This window comes from Bidens hawaiensis, unplaced genomic scaffold, assembly GCF_021521415.1.
Source record: "Bidens hawaiensis isolate Kalapana, Puna unplaced genomic scaffold, B.hawaiensis_p1.1 tig00041216_1, whole genome shotgun sequence".
Lineage (NCBI taxonomy): Eukaryota > Viridiplantae > Streptophyta > Magnoliopsida > Asterales > Asteraceae > Bidens > Bidens hawaiensis.
Window position 1 is genome coordinate 45710 of NW_027505707.1, and position 18124 is coordinate 63833.

Sequence of the window (18124 nt, forward strand, 5' to 3'; positions counted from 1 at the left end):
AGAGAATGGAATGGACAAAAAAATAAAATAAATTATTACCATGTAAAAATAAATTGATTAATCACTTTATTATTATTATTATTAAATAAAAATTTTTAATAATAATATGAATATTCATAATAACTAATTTTTATAACCCTCATGTTGTAACGAGATTGTTAAACCGAATAAAAATAATTGTAACAACACTAAATCACGTATGTACGTTATGAAATTTTAACCAATTTAAAAAATAATTATAATATTGATGATGTAGTAACAGTTTTAATATAATAATAGTTATATTATAATATATAAAACAATAATAAATAATTATATAATAATATAATAACTATAATCGAAAAATAATATTATTATATTTATATTATAATAATAATAATGGTTAACTTTTAGATTATTTTTTATTCCTTAAATAAATGAAAACAAAAACACTCATATCCCAAAAAAATGGAAAATTCTAAAAATGTAAGAAGTTTAATTTTTCATGAAATATGAAATGATTCATTCCATTTGTAGATGATAACCAAACAAGTTTTTTATTCATTCGTAACAAACCCTATCTAACTATTTATTAGAGTACTTTTATGCATTAATAGTTTGTAAGTTATTATGCTTTTTATTCTTTATCTTTTTTTTCATTTTTCTAATTTATTTATTTCTTAGCTCTAGCAAATTTTAATTTTCTTCCGTTGAATGTTTATTTTAACTTTTTGCCCTTGAAGTATTAAAAACCTTTATTTTTCTTTCCTTCAAGTTTTAAATTAAAATTAAAATACTTTATAACTTTAATTATTATAAACCCTATACTTTATAAATTATTTAACTTATTATTATCATTATCATTATCATTATCATTATTTTTATTATTATTATTAAGTCGAACCCGTTTGAATAATGCTCTTTACCGTTTCAACTTAATTATTATTTATATGTTTTATGTTCTTTACAGATTCAACTTAGTTGGTAGTTTACGTTATGGACTATTTTTAATGTAGTTTGCGCGTGTGATTCAAAGATTTTATATACACGTGTATTCTTTGATTTAATAGTCCCGTCGCAATTCACACCTCACGTATAAAAAAACTAGCTAATTTTCAAATGTCAATAATAATTAGTTTTTTAAAACATCTGTCTGGGATTATAGCCCATTAACAAAAAATAAAAATTTTAAACGTCATAATTTTGAATAAAAGATGTCTTGTGTTCAAGTCTCACGTACCGGAATTCCGTAAGAAATTTGTTAATAATAATAATAATAATAAAATAATAATAATCCGTCCATGCAACATCATTCACGAGACATACGTTCATTCCAAAAGTAATATTATTTTAACTTTAAAAAAATTCCTTTAATATCTTATTATTATAACTTTTTATAAACTTTCCACCCACAAACAAGAATCCCATCATTTTAATATCATTAATTCACGCAACCAACTTTTTGTACCCATCATTTTATACACACATCCTTTATTTATACACATCACATATTATTATTCACTCTGTGTGATAGAGCTAATAATAATATTAATATTAATGGACGGCGGCGGTCACATGAACGGCATGTCAGACATGCCAAAACCACCACCCACCGCCACCGGAGCACCACCGATGACTGGCATGCACCACCACCCGATGATGCACATGTCCTTCTTCTGGGGCACCAACGGTGAAATCCTCTTCCCGGGTTGGCCCGGATCCAAGTCGGGTATGTACGCGCTGGTTCTCATATTCGTCTTCATTTTAGCGTTTATTATCGAGTTTTTGTCCCACGCGCGGGTGGCGCGTAGAGGGTCCGGCACGGTGGCGGTGGGGTTGGTTCAAACGTTGGTGCATACGCTTCGAGCTGGGTTGGCTTATATGGTGATGTTGGCGGTTATGTCGTTTAACGGTGGTGTGTTTCTGGCGGCGGTTGCGGGTCACGCGCTAGGGTTTTTGGTGTTTGGGAGTTTGGTTTTTAGGAAGCAGCTGCCGCCGACCGCCGAGGATAAGAATTCGGATCTGTCGCCGATGATTTGTGCCTAGGTTGGAATTGGGGTTTTGTTTTGTTTTATGTTTATTTGGGATTAATATGTTTTATGTTATATTTTGAATTTTGATTTACATTAGTTAATTAAAAAGATTCTATACGTTATCTGGTCATTTACTTGGTTACTACATAGTTTTTATAATTTATAATATAGTTGTCGATAACAAATGATGCGAGAAACTTTTGGATTTCAAAATGGTTGTATCGACGATAATGTGATATGTGATCGAATGTCTTGGAAACTTTTGGATTTCGAAATGGTTATATTGACGATTGTTGCTTTCTTTGAAACTTATGGATTTCAAAGTGGTTATATTGACGATGATCTAATTTGGCGTCGAAATTAAGGTCTTGACTCAAGTTGCGTTATGGGACAAATATTTTTGAAGTGTTTTGAGTCGATTTTTCTACGAGTCCACATCAACAAGACTTGTTGATGAGCTATTGATTGAACTGACTTCAATTTAGACCATAAATATTGATATGTTTGATTTTATTGGGTATGGTTGTATACTCTCTTGGGACCTTGGGTTATGACATGTATCATGTATGAGAGTATATTTAACCATGGTTTTTTGAGTCCTCAATGCTCCTTTGTATGCAAAAGTTTCGAATTTGTCTAGTTATATGGAAAATTTAAAATTAAAATTTAGCTTCATTAAACTAAATATTATTCATTTGGGTATTGCCTGCGTGATCCAATACAGGCTACTAGAGTACTAATATTGAGTTGATAGAAATCCGAAAGTCGGCACTACGTGATTCTACGAAAAAAATTACCAGTCCGGCAATGTTGTTTATTATATGTTTATTATGATAGTTCTGTGATTAATCACAATGATAGTGCTTAGACTTAAGTTAAAAACATCAACAACTCAAGAAGAGTACGAGGTGCATAAACCGGGTAGCACCGGTTCCGGGTATAGTCGGGTATTTGACCGGGGGTTTTCCGGGTTTTTTCGGGTTTCAGGTAGGGTGGGGCCGGGTTTTGAAAGGTTATTTCCGGTTCCGGGAAGATATCCTATACCAGGTCATACCTACGGGCCAGATACGGGTAGAAACCAGTTCTGAATCAGGTACACTGGACTGGGGCCAGAACCGAGTAGTTTGTGCACCTTTAAAGAAGAGCCAAGAATTAAAGACTATCTCCAAGCCCAATATGCTTAACAAGTGTGGACCCAAAGTGGTAGCCCGAACCCCAGATGAGTCCGATGAGTCCAAATGCTACACACCTCAAGCCTAATTCACACACACAACTAACTTACTATAATAAATTAATAATTGGACTATAAAATCTTGCATGATAACGTATTTATATATAGAAAAAGGTATAATGAGATGTAACCCTTTTAAAGGTGTGGTGCTTAAGTTATGTCTCAAACGTCTAGCTAAGTTGACTTTAAAGATAAAGATTTTAATAAGTGACCAGGGTTAAGTTTCTAACGTTGTATAAGAACCTAATTGATATAAAATAGAGAAACTATACTTTGTTTGATGAGTTTAACTAAACTATTTTATGAATGCGTCTCCTAATGAGCCGAATTTATGTATCATGTGACGTGTATGAAATGATTTGAGTATTTGATGTGCACTAGTTGAAGTTGTTTGGATTCAAAAATTTAGAACAAACATGATTTATTATACATAAAGCATATACGCCTTGTTCCTCAAGATAACTCACATATTTCTTGACCTTTTAAGCGTTATGTACTTAGTTTTACACACTCTTTTTTTATATTAATTAATTAATTAATTAATAATAATAATAATAATACATGATTTTAGAACAATTACTAATAATACTTGAACAGGTCACTATCATGACAAGAATTGTCCTAGTTACAATTGTTTAAAGTACATATCCACCTAGCTAGTAACAATAATTTATATTTAACACCCCTTGACTTAAGAAAACAAAGTATTCTTATATACATTAACATAAACTTTGGTTATTCTTTCACTTTTAGGCATTTTAGCAAAGGTCCTTATTCTATATGCCTGCACCCATTGATAATGGTATGCAGATTTATCACAAATAATAATAAGGTATACTATTTCGATCTTATTTTAATATGTCCACTCTTGAGGCAGTTTCTTCTATACGTGGTCTATCGATGTCATCGACCGCCTTCGTGACTTTTGTTGCATGCCAATTCTTTGTCCTTGCCACATAAAAGAGCAACATGACGCAATCAGATAAATATACATACACACATAATACACATTATATTACACACATGCCACATACTATGGTTCAAAATATAAATAATAATGTACCTGGTGAGTAGATTCGGTGTTAAGTAGGTTATTTGACGGCGAAGGAGACTTCAAGTTGTTGAAATGTTGTTCTAGTACTTCTATTATTCTAGTTGGGACAAGTGCAGTACAACAACCTGTATATTGATTCCAAGTGAAACACTTCTCAAGTAAAAGTGGTATATATATAACTTTTTAAGACCATATGTAATCGATTTGCAAAGGGCATAGGGCCGAGGGCTGTTCACGAGTCGAGCCCAAGTCAAGCCAGGGTGGTTTCGAGCTCGGGCTCGAAATTAAAGGGAGGCAACTCAACTAAGGCTCTAGCTCGATTTTGAAGTTAAACGAGATTAAGATCGAGCCGAGCCTAGGTCAATTTTGGCTCGATAACAAAAATGAGACAACTCAGCTCAGGATGTTTCAAATCAAGTTTTTTTAGTTAGTTTTATTCGAGATTTTATCGAGCGAGCCACGAGCCCGAGCCTCGAGCTTTTTGAACAGCTATTAGGGCGTGGAACACCGCCCCTAGGTGTTAGTGGGCATTTTGTGAGTGTGGCAACAACATGGGTGAGTTTGTTTGTTTAATTTCTGTTACTCAATATCATGCACACACCTCATCATTCCTTTACAGAAGTGAAACTCTTTTGAAACCTTTACACACCTTAATGAGTATGATAATTGGAAGTGTTCCTATCTACATGACAACACTTTACGCATAGCTTAAAAAACACTAAACGCTAATAAATGAAATACTATTATATATTTAAACTTAAAATAGAAATAAATAAGATAACAGTTTTGGTAAATGAGTATTCTAATATTGATGGACTATGTAAAGCCAAAAGGTTCCTAGAAGGAACTTCCGGTCCAGGTTGTAAGGTGTTTTCCTTCTATTAAAAAGGTTAAACGTTTAAACCCTGCAAAGTATAAATATAGGTGGATTTTTGGTTCCTACTACCCGATCAACAATGGTTTTGACTTGGAATGTGATTGGGTTGTTGTGACATTCAGATAGTTTTTGCATGCCAAACACACCCCGTATACATTCGGGTAGTTTTGAAAGCAAAGATAGTATAATTAGGTGGCACATAACTTGCTTGGTTTCATCGACATACGTTCATAGTACCCTCAGCCTACTTGTAGTGGGCGACAAATCCCCCACTTTTGGGCAATTATCCATTGTAACACCGCCCCAGGCGATAAGAAGGGAGACAGGAGGGTGGGGGGGGGGGGAGTTGTCGCTGCTGATGCTTTTGGAAATATTATTGTTTTATTATTATGTGTGTGATGTGTGTGTATATATATATATACATATTAAGATACAACACCACTAAACCCTTAAAACAAAAATTCATCATTTGCTGATTTGACGTCAAATGTCACAAATCGTCCGATTTTATAGTTCATCAACTGCACATGACCTAAATGAACATATTTATCTCTCATGTGAGGGGAACTAATTTTATATTATTTTAAATATACTGATTAAAAGTTGAAAAGTGTAAAGAAAAAACATTTATTATCATTATTATTATTATTTTGAAAAAAAATTCATCTTTAGATAGTGTAGGTATTTGGTTGCAATTTTCTTTCCTACCTTTCACATAAAAGAATCGTAGTCTCGTAGATCACTAATTTCTTAAATGTAAATGCAAAAACTAAATACTAACTAGTGACACTAATTTGTGTATCTTATTTCAATTAAAACTTAATGGAAACTAAGTACAACTGATAAGTTTTTCAAAATTGTATAACAGAACTACAAAAAGTAAAAGCATGATGAAAATTAGTTGTATTTGATTGGAAATCCTTTATATATAGTCGATTTTTCCCTTCTTTAGAAATTGGTGTGGCCTAAAACCCGCTTTATAAGAGGTACTTTTTCCACGTCTTTTAAATCATATAAACATGTTTTCAAAAGTAGGTAAATGTTATCTCTGTTAAAGATGATTTTTGTGATGGTTATCACTTCACAACTGACTAATCTATGGCATGCATTTTAAGACCAAGATGTTCACCCCTACCATGGACGATCTACCTCTTGCGAAATATATTCAAGAAAGCACGCCTAAGTAATTTAACTAGCGATGCATATCCATTTCTTAAAAAGAAAAATTGTATACAACTGTTATTCTCAAGGCTACAATTTATGTCTTTAAAAGTGATTTTACATATTTTTAAGATAAAAGCAAATAACAAAAAACAAGTTTTCAAATAGTTTTAAATATATAACATGTTTGATTTCATGGTGTACGTTTTCTTTAAAAAAATATCTAAAAGCAAGATGAAAATTGGTTGTATTTGATTGGAAATCCGTGTGGACCAGAAAGTCGTTATAGGAGGTAATTTTTCCATGTCTTTTAAATCATATAAACATGTTTTCAAAAGTAGTTAAATGTTATCATTGTTAAAGACTGTTTTATGACAGCTGTCACTTCACAATTTATTCGTCTATGGACGATCTACCAATATATTCAAGAAAGCACCCCTAAGTAATTTAATTAACGATGCATATCCATTTCTTAAAAAGAAAAATTGTATTGTTGTATGAAGAAACACTAAGTGAACCCTGGGCAGATTACAGATAATCTGGGGGTTAAATAATGTTTCCCACGAGGATGAGGTCTAGCAGGGAAGGTTGTTCTTCAGGGGACCTGCAAAACAGACACCGTAAGCTCGTCACTGAGAAGGGGGGGGTTCCTCCTTGTGACCACCCTCCGGCGTGAGAATCAGACTAGATTGCTCTGAATATAAGTGTATATTAAGAGATTGCTAGACAAGATTGAGATATCAGATGATCTTACCATTCCAAGGTGTTGGAGTATTTATAGCCGAAGGTAGGTTTCCTAGAAGGTACAGCCGGCTGAATAGTATTCCTGTTCCACCAACAGTGGACTACGCACAGGCCATGCTGGTTGGTGGATAGGCTACGGCCAACAGTAAAGGTCGGCTGTATACTGTTCCTTTACTGCCGGCTACGCACTGTTCCACCAACTGTAGGCTGCGCACGTCCCATCGTAAGGGTTGGTGAGTAGGCAGCGGCTAATAGTGACAAACAGTACTAGAGGGTGCTCATCCTCGTATTGTTGTCGGTGAGCTGTCACCCTGTGATTGGTTCATGGGCTGCTCTGGTCAATTTGTCTGTTCCGCCCATACCTTAGTAGGTATAGTACGAAAGACCTTCCAGAAGCATACGGACTGGCTCATTTAGGCGGGAGTATTCCCGCCTTGCTCATTCCTTCATGTGACTACTGAAGTAGCTAATGCCTTGTGCGTGTAGCCTTGCTGTTAGTGCGGGTAGCCTTCCCTGATGGCTTGTATCCGCAGCTGCGGGAACAGGCGGGGTACTTCACCATTGGGAGGCTTTCCCTGCGGGTACAGCTGGCGTACTGCGCGTAAGGTTCTTTGAGCATGGTGGGTCCTGCTGGAGCAGTTGGTCATTGCGCAGACGTCCCTGTTCAAGGTGAGTCTTGCGGGTCCAACTGGGCTCTGCTGGGACCTACCTCTTCATTGTATGTTATTCTCTTATAAGGCTACAATTTATGTCTTTAAAAGTGATTTTACATATTTTTAAGATAAAAAGCAAATAAAAAAATCCAAGTTTTCAAATAGTTTTAAAAATATCACATGTTTGATTTCATGGTCCAACTTTTCTTTAAAAAAATCTAAAAGCAAGATGAAAATTACATGTATTTAATTGGAATTTCGTGTGGACCCAAAAGTCGCTTTATACGAGGTAATTTTTTCATGTCTTTTAAATCATATAATCATGTTTTCAAAAGTTGATAAATGTTATCATTGTTAAAGACGGTTTTATGGCAGTTGTCACTTCACAATTGATTCGTCTATGGCATACATTTTAAAACCAACATGTCCGCCCCTACCATGAGGCTGAGGGGTGTGGGGGGCTCTAACGGGGGCGCGAGTGAGGGCTCCAGCCAATAATATTGTGACGTGTGGCAGAGAGAGAAACTGGATAAGGGGGTTGGAGCCCCCGCTGGAGCCCCTGGCCCTGGTGTGGAGGGGCTCCAGCAGGGGCTCCAGCGGATTTTTTTTTTATTTTTTTATAAATATATTCAAAAAACGTATTATTAAAAAAACTCATAAATTATTAAAAAAAACACACATTAAAAAAAAACACATTAATATCTAAAAATAAAATAAAAATTAAAGTATTAAAAAAACATTATTCTTATTCTTCGGCTTGGTCTTCTTCGATCAACCTCTTTCGGATACGTTCCTTTTACTTTTCCATCAGCATTTGATCGACCGGATTTAGGTTACTGAAGTCTCTTGTAAGGAAGTCCAAATCTCTCATTCGACTTTTTTCCTTTTTGTCATTAGAGACCACCTCCATGGTTTTGTTGAATTTATTGAGGGATTCAACAAGATCGACGATGTTTACGGCTCCCCCCTCAGCCGGTTTTTTCCCCTTGGCGTCCCGTCCCAATGGCCGCCTCCTCGGCGGTGAAGACGTTTCCTCCCCCGCAATGTTTAGGTCGAATCCAACGCGGCAATCCGACCCGGCGGAAGTGCTATACGCTCCAGACGAACTAGTTTTAGTCCGTTTCGGCCCTACTTCCGCATCATGGTCCGGCGCCACAAGCTCAACCCACTTGGAACACCTTTTCAACCTCTCCCACAACTTTAAATCGTCCCACGTCTTCACCGTCCCATACCTCCGCAAACACTCCTGCCTCCACTCTTCGACCGTGAAATTGTAAACCGCCAAATCATCACTGCCACTTGGTCTCATACGACCGGCGTTCCTGTTGAAAAGATTAGTAAACAAGCCGACAAATTTTCTGATTTCGGACCACCGACCCGAAATCATATCGGCGTTTCGCTCTGTACTCTCAACGAGCGTATAGAACGTCTCCCTAACCTTTGTCCAAAAAACCTTGCTTTTTTGGTAGTCGGCTGCAAAATGAATAATTAAATTAGATTTCCAGTTAACTTTTTTATTTAACTTTTTTATTAAAAATCATTTTTAAAAACGTTAAAACAATTACCGCAACGCCGATCCTCAGAAATGACTATCCAAGCCCGACACAAGGCTTCCTTCTCATCCGATGACCACGGAGTGGTTTTCCGTTTCGTCCTCGGAGTCGAAGCCGGTCCCGGCCCGTCCGTTGCAGGTTGTTTTTTCCGGTGGACGCGTCTTCTTGCTCCCGTAGCATCACCGTGTGATTCTTGTGTCTCTGGAACAACAAAGTTAGGAGACGGTTGTATGTTGGATGGTTGAAAGCCGGATGTTTCTTGCGGCCCCGAATAAAACATAGGTTGGTCTGGTGACGACCATAAATCGTCGTCAATATATTCTGAATCTAGGTTTGGGTACCAATTTCCAGACATTTTTTTAAAAAAAAGTTGGGAAGATGGGTTGAAATGGGTTTTATTTTGAAGTTGTGTTTTGATATGGTTGAAATGTGTTTTGAAGTTGTGTATTATATAGGACATTTTTTTTTTAATTTTTTTTTTTTAATTCTCCTCCAACGGCTCTTTCATTAACTCCAACGTTCACTTTTCTCTCTCTTCTCCCGCGACCACACTCACGCCTGCCTGGGGGCTCGCGCTCGCGCCCCGTTCGCGCCCCGGTTCGCGCCCCGGTGGTGTGGGGTTAGCGCCTGGGGGCGCGAGCAGAGGGGCTCACGCGCCCAGGTTAGCGCCCCACACCCCTCAGCCTGAGCGATCTACCCTTGCGAAAATATATTCAAGAAAGCACCCCTTAATAATTTAAGTTAGCGATGCATAACTATTTCTTAAAAAGAAAAAAATTGTATTGTCCTATGTTATTCTCTTATAAGGCTACAATTTATGTCTTTAAAAGTGAGTATACAAAATACTAGATAAAAGCAAATAACAAAAACCAAGTTTTCAAATAGTTTTTTTAAAAATCACATGTTTAATTTCATAGTATGAAAAGTTATATACATTAAAAAAACACAAAAGTACTAAAATGCCCTTAGTATATATCAATTCCTTAAAACAATATTTACAAAACTTATATGGCATACTTAATGGCTCTCTCACCCATAAAATCCATAATTAAAAGTAAAATTCACAATAAAAAATAGTGTTTTATATTAAAATAGAAAGCAAACAGACAATAAATTGCGTTGTTATACCTCTTTGAGCTACTATATACCAAATAAAATTACTATTCATCAACTAAATGAGTACATTAAATATTTTAAAATCAGATTTAAAATTTACTAAATAGAATAATTATTATCTATAATTCAATACAACCGTTAATTGTTGGGTTCACGAAATTTGAGTAGCTTAACAGGAAGAGTTACAATAACAATTGCTTAATCATAACATGTTCTAAATTTCTTAATATGTCAAATACATCAAAACTCTAACCCACACGCTCAAAATCATATAACAAGAACACAACCACTTTAGCCTATTTTATAAAGCTCATAAACGGTTTGACAGGTTGGCAGTCAATGATCAAGTTATAAAGTATTAATCAAATTGATAGACGGTAAAAGACATGTCAAACATGCTAGCAGATTAACTTGTTTAATTACAAATCAACCCGAAGACGCGCCCCATATTCTATACACATGTTAGACATGACAACCCAAAACATGTGTATTCTCGTGTTTAAGTGTATGTCTTGTCTCAAGTAGGTACCTGTTTTTTTTGCGGCTATGAGTTGTTGGAAAGTGGCCGAAGGAGGCAAGAACACACCGGTCCCATTATACTTGTTTTGTGAACCCGGTCTGTTAAGAAAAAGCGCTCTCATACCCGACCCATATGACATCACTCTCCTTCCTCTAGCATAGCTCATCTGCTGAGTCGACTCAGTCTTTTTCCACCTTCCTTGCTTCGAGTTAACTCGGTCTTGATTCTGATTCTGATTAACAAAACATGTTACATGTGTGTTTTTATGGTTATTATCATCATCATCATCTTCGTGAAGCATGTAATCCTCGATTTGGCGAGTTAACTCCACGATGAAATCGCCGTCGTCATCATCGTTGAGTGCCATGAGAGCTCAAAGGTTTTAATAGAAAGTGTGTTTGGTATGTTAGGGAGAAGGTGAGGCAGTATTTGTTTTATAGTTGGACAAAGGTGACTATGAGAATAGGCTTGTAACTTATTAAATTTGGCTATATATGTACCTATATATAAAAACATACGTCTAATTATGGTTTTGTACGTTTTATGCAAAATAGTTGGTTGCACAAATGGTGTAGTACGTTGGTTGTCACTATCAAATTTTGTTAGTTCTATGTTGTAGTTTTGAGTTAGACCATTTTTGTTTTGTAAAACGCTTGAGTTTACACTTCTATTAACAAATTTTGTTAGATCTAAGTTGTAGTTTTGAGTGTACCATCTTCGCCTTAGAAGACCTCATACCGTTTTAAAACGACCTATTTGAAATGTCGAATCAGACACCACATATTTGAACTCATTAAGTGGATTAATGCTTTCGATTCTTGTTTGTGGTCACATCAGTTTTAGGGGAGTTTCGGTTTCTACAACTTCGGTTAATTTGATTTGGTTACATGGCTTGTGTATCAGTGTATGTTCAGATGACCAGCTACATAATTTATCATTATAAAATAGTTACACATACTATTAAATGAAGATATGGTGCCTTTATAAATCCTACAAACAACTAAACAAGAACATATATTACAAACTTCTAGTAGTTGGATTATCATATAACAATTATAAAAATGATATACTACTGACATGTGATCGTCATTTGTGAATTGTGATTCAGAAATCTGAAAAGGACTACTATGTTTGTAGTATTTTATTATGACTGTATTCAAAACATAATTCATAGACTTTATAATTTTTATAAGTTTATAGTCTACTTTTGATATCAAAACATAAACATTTTCAAACAATTGAAAGTTACTCATCATTTCTTTATATGATATTATTGTTATCTTCTTATTCCATTTGAACTAAAAGAATATAAATCCTTTTTTATTAATATGCATTTATTGATGTAACAAATGAAACCTCAGTTAAAAGATGTATTATTAAACAACTTTGAAAACAAACAAACATCAAGTCGTTGTAGTATAGTGGTAAGTATTCCCGCCTGTCACGCGGGTGACCCGGGTTCGATCCCCGGCAACGGCGTCGGTTTTTAATTTTTGATTTCTTTCACTCAGTTTGCTTGCTGGCAAACAAGACGCAAAAACCTTTCAATTTCCGTTTCAAGCCCCCAATAGCAACACGTTCTAACCAAGTGCCCAAAGAATATAATTTGTTTCGATCTCCGATTCTCCTCCAACGCGTCTTGTGTATGGCTGTTTTTGAAAAATCTATCATTGCGTGATTTTCAAATTACCGAACATGTGGGCAAAAAAATTGTATGAACCAACTTTTGTTATTGTTGTCAATTACCATATATTTCCTGGACATTAAAACAATTCCTGCACTAAGCAACAAACCATAAAAGGAATCTTACACCAAGTCATCACTCACCTCCAAATCTGCTTGTTATATTCAGACAATACCAGTAGATGATCTGTTACATAGTGACTAGTCTTGTAAATGAATCGAACGAACACGACAAGAGCATGTTTGTGTTCATTCATTTTACTTTACATGATTTACATGAACACGGACACTTAACCGGACTAATATTTGTGTTCATGTTCGTTCTTTTAAAAAATGAACATGTCCGTGTTCGTTTATGTTCGCTCATGTAAAATTTAAACGAACAATTCACTAACATATCGAACATATATGAAATTATGAACAAACATAAACGAATGTAAATAACACACTCAAATGAACACATACGGACAAATATTACACATTAAGTAGATGATTCATCTAAAGTTTCATCCAACAAAGAACATAAATGAACGAATGATACATTTGCTCATATTCGTTTGTTTAGTAAATGAACGAATATAAATGAGCTTCTCGCTGAACGGTTCATGAATAGTTCACTGAACGTTCAGTTTGTTTACAAAGCTAATACTAATAGTGATTAAAAAGTTAGTATAATAAATGATGATGTTATATTATATTAGTATTAGTTTAATACATGACTCGTTTACTTATTTTAATGCACCTATGGGCTATGGTATTAAATTATAAACTTTATTTCAAATGTTCGAAATGCTTTTATTTTACAGTGTTTTTTATTGAGAGTTAATTTCTTTTATAACTTATCATTTACTATTATTTTTTTATCTTTTAACTTTTTATTTATTACACATGTAGATTTATTGAAGTCATAAAATAATATAAACCTACGAAAGAAAACAAGCATCTAGTCGTTGTAGTATAGTGGTAAGTATTCCCGCCTGTCACGCGGGTGACCCGGGTTCGATCCCCGGCAACGGCGTTTTATTTTTATTTTTAAATCAATGTTGCATTGCCTTTCACTCCACACTTTACTTGCTTGTAACTACAAGCAAAAAACCATTCAATTCGTTTCAACCCTCCAACACAATCACCACTTTCCAACTTATTTTTCCAATCAACCAAATGACCACCAATACCACCGCCACCGGTCGCCACAACCTCAAGAACACCACCATCCATATGATGGCACTAGACGGAATTGTAAACGTCAACTCTCTTTTCACTCTAGGTCTTTTCCTCGGGCTGGCAGTCAATCCCGCGGACCCAAACTACACCCTAGTCAACTCATCCGACACGTCATGCCTCGCCCATTCTTCAGTAGCTGAAAACCTCGTGTCGTTTCATGTCTACTCGTTTAGCTCGTTTCTTTTCTCGAGCCTTATTGCTTTTGGTCTCAAACAAGCGGTTAGGACCGTTAAAGATGGTGACACGCGTGTTGAGGTTAGTGATGGGACCATAGCTCATGTTAACTTAAGGGTTCTTAGAGGTGGGATGTTGGCGTCGGCTGCTGGATCGGTGTCTGGTTGCTTGTTCTTGACTCTTGCTTTGGTTAATTTGGTTCAGATCAAGCTTGGGAAACTTGGTTGTTTGGATTGGTATGGTGTAGCCGCGGTTGGACCGTTGGTGGTCTTGGTACCTTTTGCACTTGCTATTTATATATGTATTGTGTTACATGCGTTCACTCGCTATTTTTTATCAATGTTAAATAATATTGTTAATCAACTACATAGAAACTATCAATTGTAACTGTTTAAAAGTAACTTATTTTAATGACAGAATTACAAATTTTGTCCTTTAAAAAAAGCCAAAAACCGGTTCGTGTCCTTTTCTAAGTTTCCTTGCAGGCGGTGTCCTTTAAACTTTTTTTTTCTACACGTTATGTCCTTTACGCTAACTGGGTTAGAAAAACTCAGTTAAATGCCCTCACGTGAGACGCATGTGAGGGCATTTTTGTCTTTTCACATGTACCTGCAACTCCTCCTTCTTCTTCTTCTTCTTCTTAAAGTATGAGTGTCATGTTTAATTAGTGTCATGTTTAAACCATGACACTTATTTTAATTAGTGTCATGTTTAAAGTATGTAAGAGTAAAGAGTTGCGTTCTTTTTTGTTCTTGTATATAGCTGTCACTTTTACCTAAAACCCGAAACCCAACATGTGAAAACACGTACTTGACCCGAACTAACCCGACACGAAAAACCTGAACCCGAGAAAAGACTAACTCGAACCCAAACCGAAGTAATTCGGGTTGGTTCTCGGGTTTGGTTTATAAGTTTCAGGTCAACCCGAATAAACTTTTAGTTTTGAAGTTAAATATATTTTTAGATATAATAAGCTTAGTCGTAGCCAATAATGTTATCAAAATCTTGTCCTGATCGATTGTTGTCATTACAACTATTATAGATAGATTGTTTATTGTTAATTTATGTTTTCTGTTTATTACTAATAGTAACCGTAATCGAACGACCAATTCATGTCTGATTGAAGACGATTGTGGTTCGAGCTAGTTTTACTCTTCTTGTGGATTGTTTTATCAATTTATGTTGGTTTATTATTTGATAATTTGCTTACGAGCAAAGAATAATATGATGTTTTTAATTTTAGAATTGTAGTTTTTAAATTTTTTTTGTTTTGTTTTCTAGGATACTCGAAACCTAATTAACCTAACCCGAAAAAAACCCGAACCCAAATTAACCGAACCTGAAAAACCCGTGAGAGATTCGGGTTGGGTTTCTGGTAAACTTTGAAACCCGAAGAACCCGACTCGAAAAACCCGAAACTCGAAAAACGAACCCGAAGAGCACCCCTATTATTGTACATAAATAAAAAACATCAAAATCTTGATGATAAGATCTTTTGCATAATATATTAAGATCCCAAATCTTTACTATATGATCGTAAGATCTTTATCCACTAATAATGAATTGAAATGTGCCAACTTTGTAAAGAAAAACTGAAAAACAATAGAGCTAACCAACTAAGTGGCCCATCAGCATAAAGTTAAATGATATTAAAGGAGTTAAATGCAATGAAAAGTAATCTCGGATAAATATTGCAAACAGTAAATAAAGGGGCATAGATTTGTCACCTGTTTGAGTTAAAAAGATTATTATTTTATTAAATGGAACAATGGTAACCGTTGAGATGATGATTTTTAAAATAACAACACCACTACTCATCTAAAATGAAAATTTGTTTCATATGTGAATCCATCTCCTAATTTTTTTAATATACGATTTGCAAAAGATTGTAATTCACTTTACAATAAATAAATAAACTTTGTGTACCAATAAAGTAATCCTTTTGAAATCACCAAATTATTTCCCTCCTTTTAATATTATTAGTACGGTGCCAGTTGCCAACAGGCCCAACACACAGCCATTGTTGATCTGTGCATCAGTACATGATTTGTACATATTCCCATCTAGATCTCTATGTATTGAACTAAATAGAATAATATATATATATATATATACACTTATATAGTGTGACTGTGTGTAGGTGTATTTGAAGTAACTCAAGAAGAATGGCGGGTCGGGTTGATCACGAGTATGATTACTTGTACAAGATCGTGTTGGTAGGCGATTCGGGTGTCGGGAAATCCAACATTTTATCAAGGTTCACGAGGAACGAGTTCAGTTTGGAGTCCAAATCCACCATTGGAGTTGAGTTTGCTACTAGAACTCTTGAGGTTTGTGTTCTTCCACATTTGGGTGTTTTTTTACTTTTAATCTGAAATTAGTTATTTGAATATTCGAATCTGGTTTCCGGTTTTGACCAAATAACCATTATTTATTACTAGATTTGGATCGGGCCAAATAACAAAATGTAAATAGCCATTAATTGTTATCCGCTTTAAACCAAATCCAGATTTGGATTTTTTATTTTATTTTTTATTTATTTATTTTTATCTCAACTTGACTGAATCATTACAAATCCTCTTTTCAAATAAAATGATCCAATTACAATAAATAGACAGGTAATCGGACAACAAGCTGCGTCACCACCAATTTTTTTTAACGATGAATTATCAATGACATTAATATTGAAATATGAAAAGTAGTGATTACATAGAAACAGAAGGCAATCGGGCAACAAGCTGCGCCGCTACCCCATTTTGAATTGTAAAACCAAGCCTTTTAAAAAATACATTAGCTGATCTTGGAGTCATAACATTACTATGCATGACCCGTTGAACTCGGGTAAGTAACTCCATAGCTTCAGACGCGAGGAAACCAAAAGTGTTAAAAGCAAAAGAAATAAATACATGTCGGCTCAGTTTAAAACCAAATATTTGCTTTGGTCAGATTTAAATGGTTTAGGTTCTGTTTTTGGTTTAATTAGTTTGAAACTGAATACTGAACACCCCTAAGACGGGGAACCGACTAGTCAGATTGAGTCTATTTAAACTAGTCCGATCAAGTGTATTTAAACTAGTCGGGCCTGTTAAACAAACAAAGCAATCTTGTTAAACCATCTCTAGTTAAAACTTATGAAAACCCAATACAAGATTTTCGAGTTTGACCAATAATATGACCACAGGTCGACGGAAAGACAATAAAGGCTCAAATTTGGGACACGGCAGGACAAGAGAGATACCGAGCCATTACTAGTGCCTATTATAGAGGCGCGGTTGGAGCTCTTTTGGTTTATGACATAACCAAAAAGTCAACTTTTGACAATCTTCAAAGGTGGTTACATGAGCTTAGAGAACACACGGATGCCAACATTTTTCTTATGATGGCTGGAAACAAGTCTGATTTGAGCCATTGTCGAGCCGTGAGCGAACAAGATGGTCAATCTTTTGCTGAAAAAGAAGGGCTTTTGTTTCTTGAAACGTCTGCACTAGAATCGTATAATATTGAGAAAGGGTTTCAAACGGTCTTGACTGATATATATCGCGTTGTTAGCATGAAAGCGTTGGTGGCAGAAGAGGCAGTGTCGGGTTTACCAGGGAAGGGAACCAACATTGATATTGGTGGTGGTGATGCATTTGGGAACACAAAGAAAGGTTGTTGTTCAAGTTGAAAAAACATGTTTTGGGAAGTTAGATTTATGTATGATGTAACAATTATCATATGTTGCTTTACTTGCATTATATGTAGGGGTGTTCATCGGATCGGATAACGGATTATTCGGGTTATTCAATTCGGGTTATTCGGATTTGAAAATTTTTGGACCCTATCCGAAATCCGATCCAATCCGAATAAGGAATATTCCTATCCGATCCGAATCTATCCGAATTCAATTCGGATCGGATTCGGATAATATCCGAATAATCCGAAATTATCTGAATAATCCAAAATAAACAAAAATCATATTTCTATTTTTTTTTGTTCATAACATTTAATAGTTTAGAATCACAATAAACATACAAACCGGAAAATACAAATTACTATTAACACAAATTTAAAGTTTAAATTTCAAATAATGGTCTAATAAATATACCAAACCGGAAATACCACTAAAAACATGTTTTTTAT

At 35.2% G+C, this 18124-nt stretch overlaps 3 protein-coding genes and 2 non-coding genes across 6 annotated transcripts; all 5 read left to right on the forward strand.

Moving 5' to 3' along the window:
* Nucleotides 1–1372: 1372 nt before the first annotated feature.
* LOC143614860 (copper transporter 6-like) lies at nucleotides 1373–2122 on the forward strand. The gene has a single exon (XM_077088176.1). The coding sequence runs from the start codon at nucleotides 1537–1539 to the stop codon at nucleotides 2023–2025; it is 489 nt and encodes a 162-aa protein (XP_076944291.1). The 5' UTR covers nucleotides 1373–1536; the 3' UTR covers nucleotides 2026–2122.
* A 10206-nt stretch (nucleotides 2123–12328) lies between these two features.
* TRNAD-GUC (transfer RNA aspartic acid (anticodon GUC)) lies at nucleotides 12329–12400 on the forward strand. The gene has a single exon. It is a non-coding gene; the product is annotated as a tRNA-Asp (tRNA).
* Nucleotides 12401–13528: 1128 nt separating this feature from the next.
* Nucleotides 13529–14389, forward strand: LOC143614874 (uncharacterized). Its single transcript, XM_077088182.1, has one exon. The coding sequence runs from the start codon at nucleotides 13766–13768 to the stop codon at nucleotides 14387–14389; it is 624 nt and encodes a 207-aa protein (XP_076944297.1). The 5' UTR covers nucleotides 13529–13765.
* Nucleotides 13551–13622, forward strand: TRNAD-GUC (transfer RNA aspartic acid (anticodon GUC)). The gene has a single exon. It is a non-coding gene; the product is annotated as a tRNA-Asp (tRNA).
* A 1500-nt stretch (nucleotides 14390–15889) lies between the features above and the next one.
* On the forward strand, nucleotides 15890–17729 carry LOC143614853 (ras-related protein Rab2BV-like). 2 transcript variants are annotated; one of them, XM_077088174.1, is made up of 3 exons: nucleotides 15890–16051; nucleotides 16143–16332; nucleotides 17184–17729. In XM_077088174.1, the coding sequence occupies exons 2-3, from the start codon at nucleotides 16168–16170 to the stop codon at nucleotides 17667–17669; spliced, it is 651 nt and encodes a 216-aa protein (XP_076944289.1). In that variant the 5' UTR covers nucleotides 15890–16051; nucleotides 16143–16167; the 3' UTR covers nucleotides 17670–17729. The 2 variants fall into 2 exon arrangements, with proteins under 2 accessions (XP_076944289.1, XP_076944288.1); XM_077088173.1 differs by lacking the exon at nucleotides 15890–16051 and having other exon boundaries at nucleotides 16100–16332.
* The last annotated feature ends 395 nt before the right edge of the window (nucleotides 17730–18124 follow it).

What these genes read in the sequence shown, in the direction of transcription:
- LOC143614860 (XM_077088176.1), top strand. Translation starts at nt 1,537, where the DNA reads ATGGACGGCGGCGGTCACATGAACGGCATGTCAGACATGCCAAAACCA.
- LOC143614874 (XM_077088182.1), top strand. Translation starts at nt 13,766, where the DNA reads ATGACCACCAATACCACCGCCACCGGTCGCCACAACCTCAAGAACACC.
- LOC143614853 (XM_077088174.1), top strand. Translation starts at nt 16,168, where the DNA reads ATGGCGGGTCGGGTTGATCACGAGTATGATTACTTGTACAAGATCGTG. An exon ending in TTGCTACTAGAACTCTTGAG is followed by an intron (nt 16,333 to 17,183) that starts GTTTGTGTTCTT and finishes ATATGACCACAG; the next exon opens with GTCGACGGAAAGACAATAAA.